This window comes from Dermacentor albipictus, chromosome 1, assembly GCF_038994185.2.
Source record: "Dermacentor albipictus isolate Rhodes 1998 colony chromosome 1, USDA_Dalb.pri_finalv2, whole genome shotgun sequence".
Classification (NCBI taxonomy): domain Eukaryota; kingdom Metazoa; phylum Arthropoda; class Arachnida; order Ixodida; family Ixodidae; genus Dermacentor; species Dermacentor albipictus.
The window spans coordinates 409,147,375-409,166,925 of record NC_091821.1 but is presented as its reverse complement, the minus strand read 5'-3'; the positions used below and the strand labels follow the sequence as shown (position 1 = coordinate 409,166,925).

Below are 19,551 nucleotides of genomic sequence, written 5' to 3'. Positions count from 1 at the left end.
GACTGAAGGGGACATTCGAAAATATTTATTTCCACATGAATCTCCTTTTCATTCGTCTTTGATAATGTTCAATTCGATTAGCAATGAGTCTTACTAACTTTTTTAAAAGGTTTTCTTTTTCTGTGCACTTTACTAACCCCTCCATTCCGATTTCGTTTTGAATAAAATAAATGCTACTCCTTACTATTCAAACTGGAAAAAGTAATTTTGTTTATCTTTTAGCATGACTGCAAGAGAGTGACAGCATCGGGCAACAAGGTGTCAGCCTGTCTTGACATACAACAAGGTTCTGTGTCAGTCGGGGAATTTCGCAGAGCCACTCAGAGAAAACCTTGAAAACTCAGGGAATTTGGAAATGTAAACTTGGTAGACACCCTGAGGTGCCCATTGTGCCATCAAAGCAATAAGTTTGCAGATGCATCACACTTGCTGTGGTTTTGTCCAGCTACTACAACCATTTGGCGTCATCAGTAGTTGCCATACAATGAAAACGGCCTGCAGCCATGGTTGAGCAGCGCTTCACACCCCCCAATATCACCTTTAGAAGGCCATTTTAGACTGCCAGCTGTGAAGAAATGAGCATGGTGATATTGTGTCACCCTCCCAGTATCACCCTCTGAGTGATGATATTTAGACGCTCCGGGACGTCACTTCTGCAGTCTGGGGATTATGCTACATGCATGTGGTATTTGATTGTTTGAATGAGGCGCGTGGGCGCCATCACTCGAGAAAAGAGGGGGAGGAACGCTCTCTGGTTCTCAAGCTGTCGGCTGAACTGGCCAGCGCTGCATTATCCCTTGTAAATATATTTTGTAAATAGTCTCCAGTTTTAATCCTTCGTTCGCGTAACATTATAGAGTGATAAGTGTTGCTCTTTTGTCCTGCCATGTCACTGACGTTCCGTGTGTTCTCTGCACAGTCATATACGCACAGTAACACAAAGTTGGCGAGCTGCGGAGTAGTTCCACCATCTGTTATTTCTAGAAGCATATTTCCTTGTGTCTGCTTTTTCTCAGTGTCTGTGTGTGTGTGTGTTTTGATATATACATATAGCAAGCTGCAGAAAATTCCCCTTAGTGGGCATGGCTGCACCGCATGGAGCACACATCCACAGATGGAAAGGGTGTCTCTTGGACTTTGCACAACACTACCATGGCAATTTTCTATCCAAATAATTGTGCCAAAATGCAAGGCCGCTACTCTTACGGATTTCTGCCATCTGTCGTGTATAAAAAATCCTATTTAATCTTGACACGGTGGCGCTATCACAACAGCGTGTGCATCAGAATGAAACTAGAAAAGGTTAATGCTGCCAGGCTTCTGAATGTGAAGAGAACATTTATTTGATCATACTTGCCAAAGAAGGAAAGGAAACGGAAGAAGGTCATCGTATCTCTTTCTCACTCTCTAGAGATTCTGGCCAGTTGATTAAACTAGTGGAGCTGACCATAAAGGATGCCACCTACTGCCTGCGTGTCATCAGCGAGCTGAATGCGATTCCCTTGGCATTGCAAATAACAAACATTGCTGGAAATATCATGGTAAGTATAATAAATGAATGTTGCTTTAATATTATTGCAACTTTTTGCTCTTGTGATTTCTACCTTCTGTTGTTTCTTGGCTTGCATGTGCTAGAGAAAAGCAAATTCCGTTATGCACATTTGCCATACTTACTAAACTTTAAGTATGCTGTTTTCAAATTGAAGCAATGTTTTGTTCGCTTTCTTGGGTGCAAAAGAAAGGTTTCTTTTTTATGCCTTTAACAATAACAGGGTTGATGATAACGTTTCTGATGATGACAAATGTTATAATCACAGCATTTTAAATACTTTACTTATCTCCATGCCGTTTCAGAAACATAGGTATTATAAATTTACATGCCACCAACAAAAATAACCGTCACACATTGTCACAAATTGTCACGATTAAGTTGTCTTTAGACCTTGCATCCATTTCCCTCCATTTGTCATGCCTCTTTCTTTGTCTTCTTCATAATGGGACTTTTGCTGCCTGCAAATGTTGGTTCTAGCAACTAGAATTTTGAGAAAGGTGAATCACAACATAGGTATATGGAGTTGTCGATCGATAATTCTGCCTCGACGGGTACTGCCCAAAATTCTGATTAGTTAGGTGTCTGAAATACGAGATTCGCCAGAAAATAAGTTACTTTACTCCACAAGCGGCCAGAAAAAAATTTGTGCCATATTTTTTGATAGTTACATTTGGGGACATGTTCACTTTCCCTGGATGTCACGTAATCAGAGCAAAAAGCATCAGCATGTACAAGCAACGGCATTCTTCGCACAGTGCCAGGAATGATATTGTTCATTGGTGAGTCCTGCGTTAGTCATGTGAAATATTGTAAAAGTGAAAGTGCATCTTTGAAAGTGATCATCGTAGAATACAGCCCCAAGTGTGTGTGGTGCTGGATGCGCACATGCTTGCCTTTAGTGCTTGCCTGTTTCCTCTTGAAGTTGTATTCACTGTGTGAATGGTATTCTCTCCTGGTGTAATACACCTCTTGGCCTTTAGAGCTCTGGGAATTTAAATAAATAAATCAAATAGTGTGCCATTACATGTGATTATTTACAGCAAACATTACATTGCATTTCTTTACACGATTTCCACTCTTTGCTTATAGTCCAAGACATTACTTGGAGGCCGATCACAAAGGAATGAATACCTTCTGCTGCACGCATTCAGCGATCGCAACTACATATGCCCTGACAAGGTGTTCAGAAAACAAGGTCCTAAGGTATGTCTATAGCTGTTTGCTGGAATGTTGGAAATACAGCGTGTGTAACAGGTTTTATAAAATATGCTTGGCTCTTGGTGCAAAGGTGCAGACTGCACTGGCACTGGATGTTATAACCAGCTACTAGACATGTTGCAGAAAGTTTGAAGTTTATTGGTTCCCATGACAATAAAGGGAAAGGAATCTCAGAACAAAAAGCCACCAAAGATGACTTCAATGTGTTCGAGTAGGGGCATAAAATTCATTGGATGTCTACACAATTATTTATTATAGTCAAACTTTGGTAGAATGAGCACTGATATAACAAATTATGGGATAAAACTGTAAATATAACACTTGATTGGCCACAATTCTTTTCAATGAGTGTACTGCCACTATAACAAAAGCAGTAATGAGGGATCCACTGCATTATCAATTACAGCTAAGGAAATTTTTGCCTGTGACTAAAATGACTATACAAGTCAGCAGTGATAAGCCGAAAAGCCTGCAAAACTATTGAATTTGCTCCTCTTTACATTCAAATCATTGGACACAAGAAATATATATTTTGGCTACTAGTGTCATGAATGAGCAGAGAGGACTCATCTCTGAAAAAAGCTTGTCTTGGCCTGGCTAGGTTTGTAGTACAGCAGTGGCCGTCCATGGCCTTTTGTATCTTAGTGTTCACATTCATAACTCTGTTGCACTACCCTAACGGCTTATTTCTAAGCAACAGTTCTTGTTTGTTGTTTTAGAAGAAATATTCAATACAATCGACTTCCGTTTTTTTTATCCTGACGGGACAGACAAAACTGTTAATTATCTGGTGGGTTGAAGTAAACAAAAGGCAGAAAGAAAACACCACTACACGCTGTTGATTCGCTTAGCAATATTGACCGTAAAGTTAGCTTCGCCGCAATACAGCAATGTTATGCGATGGCGCATACCAAACAGGGAAAGATTCCATTGTTACGGGACATAGCTTGTGTTCCTTCATTTACACTCACACATGTGCTGTCTTTGGTCACAGTATGAGCACCTAGATGCCTAGTAAGTTTACTGAGTGATATGAGTTTTAGAGTGATATCTCAAGAACATTTTATGAAATTGTATTGAGAAGATTTTTTTCTTCCTCGAACTTTCTGGAGAGCCTGCGGAAAATAAGAAACGTGATAGAAGGCTTGCTAAGTATTGACTGCATAGATAAATACGTGCTGAAGGTCGTGACATTCGTGCTTTCTTTTTTTCCGCAACACAAATTTTTTGGAGTGCCATTTTTTTATGTTACGTTCACATCAATCACACTTTTGGGGTAAACGAATAGCCATATCGTAAACTTACAAAGGGTGAAGATAAGAAAGCGAGACTGTCACGACCTGCAGTGTAGCCCAAGGAACATGACAAAAAGAAACTGTTAAAAAGTTAAATAAAGAAAAGTTAAAAGTTAAAGAAAGAAAGTTAAAATATGTTAAACAGTATCAAGGAAATCAGCTCCATAAACTGAGCAGAAAGGCAAAAAAAAACAGTTTTTTGAGAAAACGGATCTCAAAGTTTCCCTTTCTCTTCAATTCTCTGAAAGGCACCAAATTTGTAGTCTTTCGGGTGTTTTGTGACGTAGGGCTTCTGGTACGTGTGGCCTCTAGTCTGGTGTGCCTTCATCCCCACCCCTTTTTTTTGTATGGCATTTTTCGCTGCTGCTCTTCAAAGAGCATTGTGCCTGGGTTTCAAACCGAGGTGCAGAACTCTTTGTGGGCATGAATATAGTTTCAGTGTTGTACCTGCAGGCTGCCTGATTGATAAGTCTCCAGTACAATCAGTGAGGCATTTTTTTCTTTTGGTAGAATTCACCATGTTACTGAATGAAGGCTTTGAGTGTCAGTGAGGCATTTTTTTTCTTTTGGTAGAATTCACCATGTTACTGATGAATGAAGGCTTTGTCAGTAGCCTTCCAAGTCATCTTCACCTGAGAATGCGTGTGAAACTTACGATCAGAGAGCCAGTGATAGATATGCAGCTGCTGGGTGCTTTCCACAATTGTACTTTCATATGATGCCTCGATCACTTCTGCAGCCAGGTGTCTGTGCCAGCCTGAGGGGCCTAGTGAACAGAGCTCATGATGAGGTTCTCTTTATGAAGAGGTGGTTTGACAGATATTGTTACAAGCTATCGTGACAATATGATAATAGAGTGAACGCGCAATATGCTTGGTTGTGGATCCAAAGTGCCGAAGCGTGGAATGCCTAGCCGCAAATACAAGGAGTCGACGCTCAATGTGCTTAGTCGCACAGTTTGAGGTGTCGACACGTGAAATACCTAGCCACGCAGCTCGAGGTGCCGACGCGCGAAATGCCTAAATGTGGGCTCAAGGAGCCGACACTCAATGCACTCATTCACGCAGTTCGAGGTGCTGACACACAAAATGCCTAGACGAGGGCTTGAGGAGTCGATGTTGATGTACTTAGTCGTGCAGTCAGAGGTGCTGATGCACAAAATGCTTAGGCGAGGGCCCGCAATGTCCGTACACCAAGTGCTGAAAGGCCTAGCCGCATGTCCGAGGATTCCACTTGCGAATCTTGGTCGCGAAGTGCGCATCGCTGATGCTCGGAATGCTTAGCCACGGGTCTGGGACGTCCACAGACATAGGGGATCAGCCACCCTGCTGCGATGTCCACATAGTGCCCATTTTAACACTTCGAGATTACAGCGAGTGGAGACTTCCAGGCTCGCGAGGTGCAAAGAGCCGAGCAGACGACGCGAGCACCGCACCAGTGGCGAACCACGCTGGAGTCCCGTGGCAGGCGCGACCCATCACAGACTCCGGCACGACCTTCAATCATTTGCTTTTTGTATGCTTGTTTCTGTACGGAGGAGATAGCTGAAGTGGCAAATTCGAAGGCAGAGAAATGCTCTTTTTAACGAGACCAAGATGGCGGCACTCAGTTGCGCTGTTGCAGAGATATTGCGGCTTAAAAAACAGTGTTCTTTCTTGATTTCTGCGAAATTTTTTGCCACCTTGGCTGATTAAACAAATATTTTAGAGCACTCCTACTGGTTTATAGGGATGCTATTTCAGAATCAGATAGAAAAAGTGTTGTAGAAACTGAAAATGAGATTTTCAAAAAATCGATTTTTTTGGCCATTTTTCGCAATACGAAAAGCCGCGTGCCCCCTTAGGAGTTTTAGATGGGCCCCTACTCTCTTTTTTTTTGGCCTTAAATGTCCCCTCGACTTTTCGGTGTCTTCATTTTACCGCCGTCCTTTTCACTAGCTTCCCCAAAACACATACGCTTTTTCTCCACTTCTTGGTGAATGGCACGTACACGCACACATAATTAAGGAACGCATACTAGGCCCCACTAACAGTTTCATATACGTGACGTGCATGGTGGGCTAAGGGAGGGCTGAAATCGCAATGTTGGAAACAGTTCTGAATGGGTGCCAGTATGCTTATTAGGCATGTAAATTCTCGCAATGTGACTAGAGAAGGCACGTGCGTGGCTACATAATTACTGGTGAATTCCAATGGCAGATTCAGAGCACTTCCGGTAGTAGTTTTTCTGCTCCATGCAGAGCAAGTCTATTCCATTGGCAGATTGAGAGTGCCTCCCGTATCTTCCATTGGCAGACTGAGAGCAGCTCCCCCACTAGATCCACTCCACTCAGCAGCGCTCTCTTCAGAAATTTACGGAGTCGACCGGAAGTCGCTTGATGTCAGGCCACCCACAGCCAACATATCACTATGGCGCACGCGCCCGTGGACGCAAGTTGCGGTCTCATGGAAGAAATGTAGGGTGTGCATCGTCAACTTGCGCTTTTACTCCTTGTGGAGAGTGCTGATTCATCTAGCTCAACTTCCAAATCGACCAGCGGGGACTCGAGCGACAAAGAAGCTTCGGAAGCTAGTGTATTGAAGCAAGGTTTCAACATAATTTTCGGCTGCCAGCCAAGAGACAAAGTGGCGCGTTTCGTCGACAACATCATTTGCCAGTATACGGATGAAGAGGTAACGACGACTCTGTTTCGGAAGTTCGCATTTTAACGGCTCTAAAGTTGTTGATGAAATGCAGTTCCGAAGGCACTTCAGGCTGTCTCGCTGTGTTGCCAACAAACTGATTGTGGGCTTCACTGCGTATCCGATGTTTCCGACACACAGTAACGGCGGACAAGAGAAGTTGACTCACATGCAGTGTAACTTCTATTAGAGCGCAGGAGGCTAAAAAAAACAAAACACGAGACTTATAAACACAACACGCAAACGAGTTCAAGCCAAAAAGACCGAAAATGATAAAAACCGCGAGGAATGCTGGGCGCTTTCATAAGCGAATGTGCGCTTATGCCCCTTGCCTATTCCTCTGGCAGGAGTGCTTGTGTTTCACTTGCAGATTTCGTTCTGTTGCCCACCACAGTAGCAAAGTGCTCCAGCACAGAGTTCATCAGCCACTCCAAATCTGCCATTGGAATTCACTATAAGAAACGTGTACTATGGCCCATGACAGTGGCCCACTCCTATTCTTGGTATGCTTCACCGCATAACATGGTTGTATTGCGGCGAGGCAGAGCAGTCAAGTTCGAAATATTTGGTTATAGTTGGTTTTGATATTTAGGCTATAAAAACGTATGGGCACCTGCTGGGACCTTCGGTCGGGATCAAATCAGGCGAAAAATCTATTTAACCAGAGACGAATTAATGGAAGCCTGCTGTATAATAAACCAAATTTTGCTTCAAATGCGGTTTCACTTATTGAAGCTTGACTATACATTGCACTGCTGATGCAAAGGTGTTTAGTGTATTACTTCTAATATTACCACTTAACGATTTATGGTGTACAATGCCTTCAATTCTTATTGAATACCAGGGTTGCGGAGCTCAAGTCATTTTGGCCAATGAAGGAGCGATAATGGCATATTTAGAATGAAAACAGATTGCAATAGTTCACGTTATACCAGCCCAGTGGTACATTCATTTTAATTATTACCTTTCTTCACAAGGCACATACCCATGAGGAAGATGAGGAGGCGGAACATACAACTGCTAGTAAGAAATCTAAAAAGGGCCCTTCCTATACTGGTGGTCTGGTGCTTGAACCAAAGAAAGGTGAGTCCCGTAATCTTTTCCTTTTTTTTTTTCTTTCTTCGTGCCTGTGATATTTATGCTTGCATGCATCTGCAAGTGCCTTCACGTAACAATATTATTTATTTGTGTGCAAGTACTGCTTTTAGTAGGGGTGTATGAATACTGAATAGTAGATTTTGAATCAAGTAAGAAAAAACAAACCAAATATTGAATTGAATATTAAATATCACTAAAGTTACCGCAAAGTGTAGTGCTTGAAAATTTTCTGCAAGAATTCCAGGTGCTGCACATGCTAGGGACTTCAGTCTACTCTCATTGCATACCATGAATCTTGCTGGCTATCAGTAACATTGGAATTAAGCTCTACAGTATAGCTAACTCTTACTTTTATAAAGAACACCAAATTACTATGTCAGTACTGATTATGATGAGTGGTTTTAAAAGAGAAAATAGAAGAGATAAGTACAGTGCCGTTACTGCCTCTCGTGCGAGGGCACCTGCACTGATTACAGCTCAGTTCTATATGAAAGTCCTAAAATTTTTATGCACTCAATAGATTGTCTATTGAATGCAATCAAGTTTTTTTCTTCTTCTTCTTTGAAACTGAAGAAATAGAGAAGTTATGTTGTACTGAATGTTTTCAGCTTAATAGTAGGCCATACTGTCCTTCATGGCAATCTTGTATTGCTTAGAAAGTTCTGCTTGCCAGTTTTCCTCCAAAAAACAGAAGGACTTTCCCATCTTTATAGCAGGTGTGTTCTGAGGGTTGTCATTAGCTCGCTAAGGCCAATCTGCACAACATACAAAAGCTTGTACCATGCAACACATGCCTCGACCTCACTGCGCTACACATTCTTAAACACAACCCATGTCAAACACATTCAGCACCGATGATAAAGGGCGGACACCTTTTCACTGCCAGGTTCAGTGTCGTTTACTAGCTATCGAAGATACTAAGATCAGGCGGGTCACGGTAAGCTCGAACATTACCCCCACTCCGTCCATGTCTATTCACAGTCCATGCTAATGTGTCTGTAGTGGGACGGCTGGTGCACTGGTCACACAAGATTTTCATGAACAATGTTAAATCCAAAGCTGGTTTTCTGACGCATTACTCAAAGATACTAAAAGTGACCAATGTGTGTTTATGAACGGCGTCTGAGATGAGCAACCGCCTTGCAGTGTGTCGCAAAGATTGTGGCCTGCAACATTGGTGCCATCCCATGCACTCACTTTCATTGCCAGAGCAGCTGACTTTTCGACTGTTGTGTAGCTGCTGTGAATAGATCAGCATCAATTGGGCACCAAGCCGTAATTTTAATCACTGACACCCAACTGCTGGCCAATATGATCATTGGTCACAAGCCACCGCAGAAAAGTTGCCACTAATACGTTTGTTCAGTTGACTTATCGTAATCGGTCCTCAGGCGACACGTATGGGTTCGACTAAAGGGTTGATTAAAGTGCCATTCAGGTCCACCGATGACCAGCCTACAACTACCTCAAGCGTGCATGCAAGTTCATCTGTATGCCTGCATGTAGACTGAAAGCTCCGAGAATTCACACATTCATGCAGACATTTCAGTCCAGACTGCATGCATAAATCTGCATGCGTGAACACACATATTGGATGCAATCTGTGTACCTTCTGTTTGTTACTAATTGGTTTCGATCTTTGTACACACTTGGATGCTTTCCATACACCCTGGTTTTGTCGCCGTTCCCTCTGTCTGCATCGCATGTGGCAATTGTTTTGTTCGATTCTGTCAACCTGGATGAACCTTGTTCAGTAAGCTTCGTAAGGTCCCAGGCGGCGCACAGGCATTTCTATGTGTCTAAAATTTTTTAAAATTTTGATCCTAAAATTGGCTTTCGTCGGATATTTCGAACTTGACTCAACACTCAGCGCGCATTTGCCTGGCCCCTATAGTAGTGTCCCCAATAGCGATCTGTTTAGTGGCAGCATCCGTTCTGGCAGAGCTTAGGTGACAGTGAATGTGTTAAGCACATGTCTTTTGTTGAAAACGCCTATTTTCTGCCTGCCCTAGGAAGATTTTAAGCAATAACCGTAGCTCACAATGTCTGATTACTGTATTTATTTGATTCTAATGTGCACCTTTCTTTCTTTTTAATAAAATTGGGCGGAAAACTGCCTGCACAGTGCAGTTGGGCATGAAACCAAGACCTCCTTCGCAATGGTTGCTTGCTTTACCGTTTAACAATGATGTATTGCGGCGGAGTTAAGCTCAAAGCTATAGTGTGGCGAAGCTGACTTCAGGCAACCTATCGCCTTTGTGCAACAATTTCTCTTGCTAAAATTCGGGTGCAAGTTATATTTCTGCTCAGTTTAGGAGCTCTAATGTCATTCCTATGTTAGCTTTCTACTTAGGACACATAAAATGGGCGTGTGTTTGATTCAGAGGTGTGTTAGAATAGAGCAAATACTGCCAAGCGAATCAGCGGTTGTGTTGTGAAATTTTTTCTTCATGTTGTTCAGTTATATCAGTTATGCTGGTCCTGTCAAGGTCGAATTAACTGAAGTCGACTGTACCAACAGAGACCGTGCGCCATGAAACATTTGAGGCACTGACCTCAACCGGGTCTTTTATTTAACATAACAGATCGTATTCAAAAAAACTGAATGGCGGATACTAAATTTGTGAATTGAATTATCCCAACATTCACAATTCGATTTGTATTCATATTATTCAAGTAATTGCACACATCTACTTTTTTAGGGTTCACTTATGGTAGCTTTATGTCACTTACCAACATGGCTAACTTTTGTGCTTTACAGTCAGAACTTATGCAAGGTGAGGCAAGAAAGTTCAACATATTTGCTCTCTTTGTAGGTTTTTATGACTCGTTCATTCTGCTGATGGACTTCAACAGTTTGTACCCATCCATCATTCAAGAGTACAACATCTGCTTCACAACTGTTAGTGTTTCTGGCAATGATGAGTCAAAGGTTCGTGGATTTGAACAACATATGCGTATAAGAAAAAGGAAGATGAAAGCCCATCACCAAGTATTTTGTATTTTTGGCTGACTCGTTTGCAGGATGAAGATTACATTCCTAAATTGCCTAGCCCTACTTTGGAACAAGGCATACTACCTTCTGAAATTCGAAAACTTGTTGAGAGAAGAAAGCAAGTCAAGTCATTAATGAAGGGTGCTGAGGGCGACTCTGAGTTATACCAGCAGGTGAGTTAGGTTACTGGTAACAAATGACTACTTGTGGTAGTCTATTCACTCCCTACTATGCAGTATGTGCATTAAAATCTACTAACAGTTTAAATTTCTCCTGCTTTGACATTCCCTACAAATTAAGGAAGAATTTGCATATAATGTCTTGTTGCTGATAAAGCTGCCATTATGCATTGGTGCATAGTAGCAATGACTAAGGCACTTTTCTGTCACTACAGGGCCAAAGGTTTGATCCCACATTGCAATGGCCAAGTTTCTGTGGTGCCAGTATGTAGCATTACTGTACAAAAAGGTTGGCCCTAAACTTTGGCTCATAGGACCCCAAATGATAAACATTTATGCAGTGCCTTAATAAGCATACTATTAGATTTAAAACATCAACCCTTTAGCCATTCCTACGTCTTTAAAAATTCATTGTCTAATCCTACTTCAAATGCCTTTCCCATGAGATCGGCCATGCCAACTAGTATATGGGTGTGTTCTGCTTCTCCATTTGAGTGATTAAAAGTTTCAACCATTTACTTGAGTCATATTATAACATCGGCTGCTTATGTCATTGGTCACTTTGTCTATGTTGCACATAAGCATGATGTCATTGTACCCCACTCTCATAAACCCACTGTTCCTAAATACATTAAAATGTGCTCAAGGGTTTTGCAGCTGTGGTGGAGTAAATCGCTTGAGCCTATACACGTCCATAAATTTCTTTATTTTATTGTGTCAGTGATCGTTAATACAGCACAAATAAAGGCCCCACACACTCACATTATTGTAAATAGTACCAAGGTTGCAAGTATTCTATCACCACCATATACTTTCCATAATTTGCTGGTAGATTTATGTTGCTTCTGGTGCTTTTCTCTCCCTCGCTTTCTCTTGGTAACTCTACTACTTTGGGTTATTACATGTACTTTCAGTTGCAACTTTAATATGCTGAAGGCTTGAACAGTGAAATTATCTTTCTCTTTTAGTATGACATCAGGCAGAAGGCATTGAAGTTGACAGCCAACAGCATGTATGGATGTCTGGGGTTCTCAAACTCTCGTTTCTATGCAAAGCCTCTGGCAGCGCTCATCACAAGCAGAGGCAGGGAGGTTAGTCTTTATTCTCCCAGCATTGCTTAACGGTACATGAGAGCAGCACATAAAATGCCATTCTTCCTTTTTTTCTTTCCAGATTCTGCTGCAGTCCAAAGAACTTGTTGAAAAGGTTACTTCCCCTGGGGATTTTTTTTTTTTTCTTTTAGAGAAGCTTTCCTTGGCATGGCCCTTTCCGAATAGGACAACCAATCGCAGTGGAGTATGGAGTACGCACGACGTTAGGTTCCTTGCAACACAGCCAGGTGGCGCTCACATCCACGGCAGCGGCAGGGCCAGCCATGTGGTGGCAAGAAAAAAAAAAAAGAATGAGAAAGCCCGCCTTGTACATCTGCAGCTGCACAGTAATGAGGAAGTAAACGCTTCTTGTGGATAGAACAGATTCGAATTGCGTTATGTACGTGCGCACATGCTGCCTCTGAAACCACGATGCATATTCAAGCCGTTCGTCGTACTCACTAGTAGTCAGCAACTCTGCTTAACAAAAGGCACGGTATAATTTGCGTGCACTCGCGCTTGTGTGTGTGTCTGTGCGTTCACACACGTGCATGCATGTACTCATGTTTCAACTGTTTATGCACTCATACAAAGATCCACTGTATATAGATTCCAACTCATTGGATCTGCTGCATGACGTTTTCTCTCTCTCTCTCTCTCTCTCTCTCTATATATATATATATATATATATATATATATATATATATAAGAAAGGCTTGCACAGCCTTTGTTAAAAGAAGCAAGGTCACTGCACCCTTAAGCACACCTGACTCAAAGATGCCAAGCTGTCTTTATGTCGCTCGTAGTTCATCTGATCTGTAAAAAGCTACCCATCCATGTAATGTCCTTGCTGGACATATTTTGCTGGACATATTGCTAGGCCTATGGGTAGTTAATTCAGGGCTAACCTTTCTGAGTGAAGTGGCTCGTGACACAGTGAATTGAGAGTTACAAGCATGATTGTAACTATAATAGCAAATAATTGAGCCCCTCGGATACACTTGTTCTTTTAACTTACAGAATTTTGAAGAGTAGAGAAAATAGTGGCATGTTTTCGTATTGTCTTTCAGCTGGCCAGTGAGAGTACAGACACATATTAAAATTTGTAAGGCAAGGTGCTCTGAGTAGAATTATCCAATTGGTTAAGCAGTTCAGAGACAACTGTTTAGCTTTTCGTAGATCTTGTGTACCTCTGGTGAGCCAGACTTGTGATGAAGCAAGCAGATTACCTTGGTATCCTCATATTTATATTGAAGTGAGTATTCTCTCTATGACAAGCATTGAAGCCAAGCTGTGCTACCATTTGTTGGCACAGCTGAGTTTGCGGATCCTCTACTAACTGACAATGCTGCTAATGCACAAGCCACCATGTAGTGTAGCACGTGATGGCAATGTTTTTGCCATGTACTTCATGTATTGAGGTTGACGATGCAGAGCATTGTGTGGGGGTTCTCATCAATATATATATAGATTCATTTCCAAAGCCCCTACAACAGCCGTAATCAAAAAAAAAAAGACACGCTGGATAAAGGTACAATTTTGAGGCACCACAATAAGAAAATGAACTAGATCACTTTTCTGCAGTCTATGTCATGTTTGTGCATGCACATTTTAATATTAGAGTTTACAACTAACTAACCCCGTCAATCAAACTGCAGCAGATTTGTTCTTACAGGCAGGAAAAAAATTACATGACACTTATTTTCACATCGTATAATTGTATCCAACAAAGAGCAACACACTTTTTCCAGCATGCACAATGCTTCAACTAGAAAGTGAGTGGGTGCTAGGTGTAGTGTTGAGCCGCATTGCTGGCATGGCTTAATAAAAGTTTAATCAAACCTGAAGCTTTACGAATTTGCGCATTTTTGCAGTAAAATTTAGTAGTGGGACAACACGAAGATAAAGAAATACTCGTAAACTGACAGAACATGAGCTGTGAGAACAGCTCGTATTGTCAGCTTACGAGTATTTCTTACGAGAATATTTTATTGATGACCGGACACACAATAGCAGTGAAAACTAGCAAAAGCAGTAGTAGCTATGAATCCACTCCTGCTCTCCAATCTATCTGTCCATTTCCACCTTGCATTGGGTATGTCATTTCTGTTGCATAGTACTATAGTGTGTGGCGTATAATATGTTGAATCCGTTCATTTCCTCACTTTGTCTGCAGTATTGCTTCCATTATGTAGCGTACTTATGTGATATGCCTTACAACTTTATTGCAGATGGGCTTTGAGGTCATCTATGGAGACACTGATTCTATCATGATCAACACCAATTCGAGAGACATTAAAGAGGTCACAAAGATGGGAAACAAGGTGAGATGTGTGACACAGCATGAGTTGCATAACTTACTAAAACAATATATTTTAGGATGTACTGTGCTGTGTCATAAACATGTTATAAATCATTCCTGTGCATTCTCGTTTTCATTTTGCTTTTCATTTTACTGTTTTAGGATTTGTATCTGCGTTACAGATAACGATTTCATCATCCTTTTGCAGATCACTGAAATGCCTTTGTTAGGAAAAATGTTGATTTCACTTTCTTTCCTCTCTGTTGCGCTCTCCTCAGTACTATTCCTGTTTCTATCATTTTCTCTTTTACAGTGGAGCTGTATGTGTCAACCCTCCCACATGTTTTTCAATGTCCATGCCTTAAAACTCGTACGCCCTCTATAAAGAGGCAAAGCAAACCAGTAAGGCATGTGCTGACACCTAGCTTAGCAATAGGAAAGCTAAGAAACCACCCAATACATAGTTTCATGCAATAATTACTAGAGGGAACTCTGGCGCTAGTGTCTACGGGAGCTGCAATCAGGGCGGTTCAGCCAGCATGGGAATTATGGGAAGTGCAGGCATTTGCCTAAACTTCGTGCTTCTGGCTTTAAATATCTCTTCGACTTTGTAAATTTGTCAGTTTCAACTAAATACTGTGTAATAATTAAACATTATTAAAATCATCAGCAGGATTCGAACACAGGACCTCTAGCACAGAAGCCCAACATTGAAACCATTTTGCCACAGACGCATGCATCGATAAGCGGCACAGAACGCCCTTATTAATTTCTTGCGGGCAAGCCAACAGCTTGAGACACCCGTGCGTTTCAATTTGGACACCTAGACAGGTTGAGCCATTATTAGCAGCCATTGTGCGTGTTCTCAGATGCACAATTACGGACTCAGAATGGAAAAGTCCCAAAATAAGTACTAAACTTTTACACTCAGTGATGTGCTTTGTCTTTTTTACAGCTCCGCTGGCAGCCCACATTCACAGAGTGAAATGGCTGTGATTTTTTTATACACCTTATTTCTCTTGATTGTTTTAGCTCTAATTAGAAGGCATTTGGTTTCGTTTCAAGGACTCTCATTCATTAAAATTGATCATTGAGTTTCGCATGCTCTCGCAGTGATTCTGTGCCTTTGAAGAGCTTCATTATGCAAGAAAATAAATATCAAATTCTTAAATATTTATCTCTTATAGTTTGTTTTCTGTGCATTTGTTGATATCATTTGCCAGTGTTTTCCTAACGGATGCCATGGTGATGTGGTGTTCACTGCAGCATGCTAGTAACTGCTGCCTGTTGCATCTCGTGCAGATCAAGGCAGAAATAAATAGGTTCTACAAGCAGCTCGAAATTGACATTGATGGCATCTTCAAGTCGATGTTGCTTTTGAAGAAAAAAAAGTATGCGGCAGTGTGTGTCACATTTGGGCCCAACAATGTGCCTCTGGAAACCAAGCAGCTGAAGGGACTGGATGTGGTACGACGCGATTGGTCAGAAGTAGCCAGAAAGACCGGCCAGTAAGACTTCTGCACTTTACATGTGCCTGCTTGTTTCTTCATACTTGCAACCAAAAATTATCTGCTGCTTTGATTTTGTCCCGGAGTTTTAATTCTCTGCTATTGTGGTTCATGTAAATGCGTAGCAAATCCTCTGCTGTGGTTCACTTTCAGAAGACAAACCGTGCTTAGTGTATTGCTGAGATGCAGCACCACTGCAACTTTTTAACATTGTGAGCTCCACTTTTGTCGTTTCATTTTATGCTTATGGTACAGCACGTACAAATCAGTGTTTGGTTTCTCTATATAGCCTGCTTTTGCATGTCTTTAAAGGGACCCTGAAACGATTTTGGCGATTTTCTACAAACGTACTGAGTCGTTAGAGTAGGTTCTTCTGATCATTAATTGATGCATCTAAGTGCTCTGCGTAAAGCGTGTAATTTATTATAAGGTTTTAAAAATACACATCGTTGCCGATCGCAGCGCACTGCTCGGTGGAATTTTAAGCCGCCCCTACCCATATGATGCAAATAACCCATATTACGTCACATGGGCGAGCTATCTGATTGGCTGACCAGGGCGCGTGGTCGATAATTTTTTCAACTTTATGGTGAACAAATGATGCTCGTAATAGTTGGAATGTTAGTTACTTTGTTTTTGTAAAAAGAAAATAACTTAAAGAGAATACACAAGAATAGTTTTTTAGTACACTTCAGCACTTCCGGCACACAGCAAGTGTCGTCTGCTTGTGTTACAACGTACTCCATTTTGACGAGAGCTCCGCGGTCAGAGTCGGTCTCAGTCTTTTCGCGAGCACTATGATTCGACTTTGTTGCCTTGTGGACTGCAAACCTAGCGACCTGCAAACCGCGAGTCCAGTATTAGGGCAAACGAAAGCGCAAGGGGACAGGGTCTGGCCGCTCGACTGTGCCGGGATGAGCCACGAGATGAGCAGAAGGGCAAATGTGAACGGTCTGCACGGTGCAGCCACCTGGTGGCACAGAGCTCAACCATACACAGTAGCAGCAACGAAGTGTATTCTTTGCTGCGGGTGTGTATTTTTCGCAGGAGTGTAATCATCAACACGTTGATTTATAAATGTTTAAAATGCTTTACACTTGGTTAGAGCAATATTAGCGCTTTGTTTGACTGGTTAAGCGCTGCGCCAGCAAGTGTCTGGACCGTGCAGACCGATCAGGCTGCTCACGTACGTCTACGCTAAAGTTCCTTCATCAGCTTGAGTTTATGCCTCCAGTCATTTGCCGAAATGACCAGCTTGCCTGTTTTTAGCTGAGTACCGGACACGTTCGGCGCTACGACAGAATGCTCGCAACGCACGCTGCTTCGATAGCTCTCGGTCGACGGCCAAGCGGCTAGCGGAGAGGTCTCACGCGGGAGGGGGCGTGCTCCTAAACAACCGGAAGTGAGCGATGTGACGTCGCATCGTGACGCTGAACCAGTGAAGGCGGAGCTTAGCGCCGCTCGCTCGGCGAGCGAGTTGAGGAGGAAAAGCATAGCTAGGGAGGAGGGTAACTTCTAATCGCTTGCAGCTCCATTAATACGTAACGCTTCACTTAAATTGTGGTGCGAATGTTCTACTTAAGCTGTACCCTACGCGCCTACAAAATTTGTCCGAACCGTTTCAGGGACCCTTTAACTTGGAAATCTGCATAAAAGCTTAAGGCAATTACTGTGGCTCAATTATAGCTTTAATTTCTTGTTTCTGCATATGTGTGTGTTTGTTTAGTTAGATTTAGTGCTCTTTGAATGGTACCTAGCTGAATAGTACATAGCTGCATAAGCTTTCTTGGAGAGTTAGAGGATTGGGAATGTAGGTGTGCACACAATATTGGCCACATCCTTCAAAAATATCTCTCTTGTTAACTCAAACTGGGGGCTCACCACATAGCAAAACTGAACCTGCAGCATGTAAATTGTCACACTAATTTGTATGCAGTCAAATCTCAATAATATGATCACAGGTGATCTGGTTTTCAATATGGTACAAATTATTGTAAAAATTCCCGGCCAAAACGCAGTTAGTACAGTGCATTGTGTTTCCGGATGACTCGAATGCCATACCTAATTGAGATGAATGACGCAAACTTCTGAAGCGTTGAGAGACCTTTCAGAATAGGAGTGCAGCCATTATATGCAGTTGCAAAGTTTGCATATGACGTTTTGGTCTCCCGTGATCCTTGCAAAGAGACAAGTGTATCCGAAAAGTGAGCACTGCGGCATGCAGTGGACGATGGCATGTAGCTGAAGGAACCAGCCCCAAGTACCATATAATCCAAAAGTGGCTGCTTGGCAACATTGAGGAAATTAAGGTCCAAACAGCCATCAAGGACATTCTTATTTTCACCTTGTTGTCATGTTACTTGTTGTCTTCACTTTAGCGCAGTGATTGTATTCAGCTTTTGGTCACACAAATGTCGCAATATAGGAATATCTTTCGAGGCCCTGAGAAATATGTATCACTGAGATACATGCAAGCACAAGGGCATTGAAGCCGCGGCTCGTCCCGACCACCTTAATTTTAATTATTGCTTTTAGAAAATTAAAAATAAAAAAATTCATAATATTATCAGAGAGTTGTAAATAGAGGCTACTCGCTGTCTTAGTTGTGCAGTTTGTTCAAAGTTTGCGCACAACACAGGGAACATTTTATTTCAAATCGAACACCAGGCACTGATGCGTGTACGTTGGGGCTAAACTAAACAATACTCTTATTGCCCCATGTTCTGAACTGTGGTTCTCATTCTTTTCAGGTTTGTCATCGACCAAATCTTGTCAGAGAGCTTGCGGGAAGAAATCATAGATAGGATTAACACTTTCCTAATGCAGCTTGCTACCAAGATTCAAGAGAACTCACTTCCACTGTCTGATTACTGCATCACAAAGGTAAGTTTGATTCAGCTTTCTACCAGGCTTACAGTTTAAACCAGAATGCAAGACATCGGGATGATGCGTATTGGTGATAATAATTGTCTGGCACATGCACTAAAGTATGAAGCTTTTTCTGATTGCATGCAAAGCTTTTATTTTACATTTAGGGTTGCCAACTGTCCCAAGTTTAGTGGGACAATCCCGACTCTTGAGAAAATGTCCCAAGTCCAAACTAGACCCAGTCAGGACGGCCAAATGTCCAGACTCTTGCTCTTTTTCTGATGAATAACAATCAATAAACCAGGTTTTCTTGTCATACAGTGAAACCTCGTTAAGTCGTAGGTGACAGGAGCTTGGAAAAAGTTTGTACTAAACGGTAGTACTGCTTAACCCATTCAGGGTTGATTTTTTTTACCATGTGCGACTGCCCATGGTCGGTTTTTTTTTTTTTTATTATTATTGCAGGTTCCAACTATAAGGGACTTATTTTGAAAAAGAATTTCCGCAATTTTTCTAGGGTGACTGTAAAGTGAGAAAAAAATATTTTGCATTGGTATATACATACTATTTATTCACGAATAACAATAAAAAAGGAATAAAACTTATAAGAATTAAAAATTTGATGCATTTTTATATACATAGTTCAAGGCCTTGAAAATGTGCACACGAGAATATTTCGCAAGACTCAAATGTTCCTGCTCTTACAATAATATGTACATCCATAGCGTAATCGAACTGCGTAGGTGCACGTACTCAGGAAAACT

General features: G+C 41.8%; 1 protein-coding gene across 1 annotated transcript in view; it reads left to right on the top strand.

Moving 5' to 3' along the window:
- PolA1 (DNA polymerase alpha catalytic subunit) overlaps positions 1-19,551 on the top strand; it is a 129,760-nt gene that overhangs the window by 52,470 nt on the left and 57,739 nt on the right. The window contains exons 20-29 of the mRNA XM_065451842.2: positions 1,412-1,541; positions 2,642-2,755; positions 7,724-7,829; positions 10,661-10,776; positions 10,869-11,012; positions 11,987-12,109; positions 12,192-12,224; positions 14,341-14,433; positions 15,714-15,919; positions 18,670-18,802. Of these exons, the coding sequence (XP_065307914.2) occupies positions 1,412-1,541; positions 2,642-2,755; positions 7,724-7,829; positions 10,661-10,776; positions 10,869-11,012; positions 11,987-12,109; positions 12,192-12,224; positions 14,341-14,433; positions 15,714-15,919; positions 18,670-18,802 (1,198 nt within the window). The remainder of the gene's footprint in view (positions 1-1,411; positions 1,542-2,641; positions 2,756-7,723; positions 7,830-10,660; positions 10,777-10,868; positions 11,013-11,986; positions 12,110-12,191; positions 12,225-14,340; positions 14,434-15,713; positions 15,920-18,669; positions 18,803-19,551) is intronic.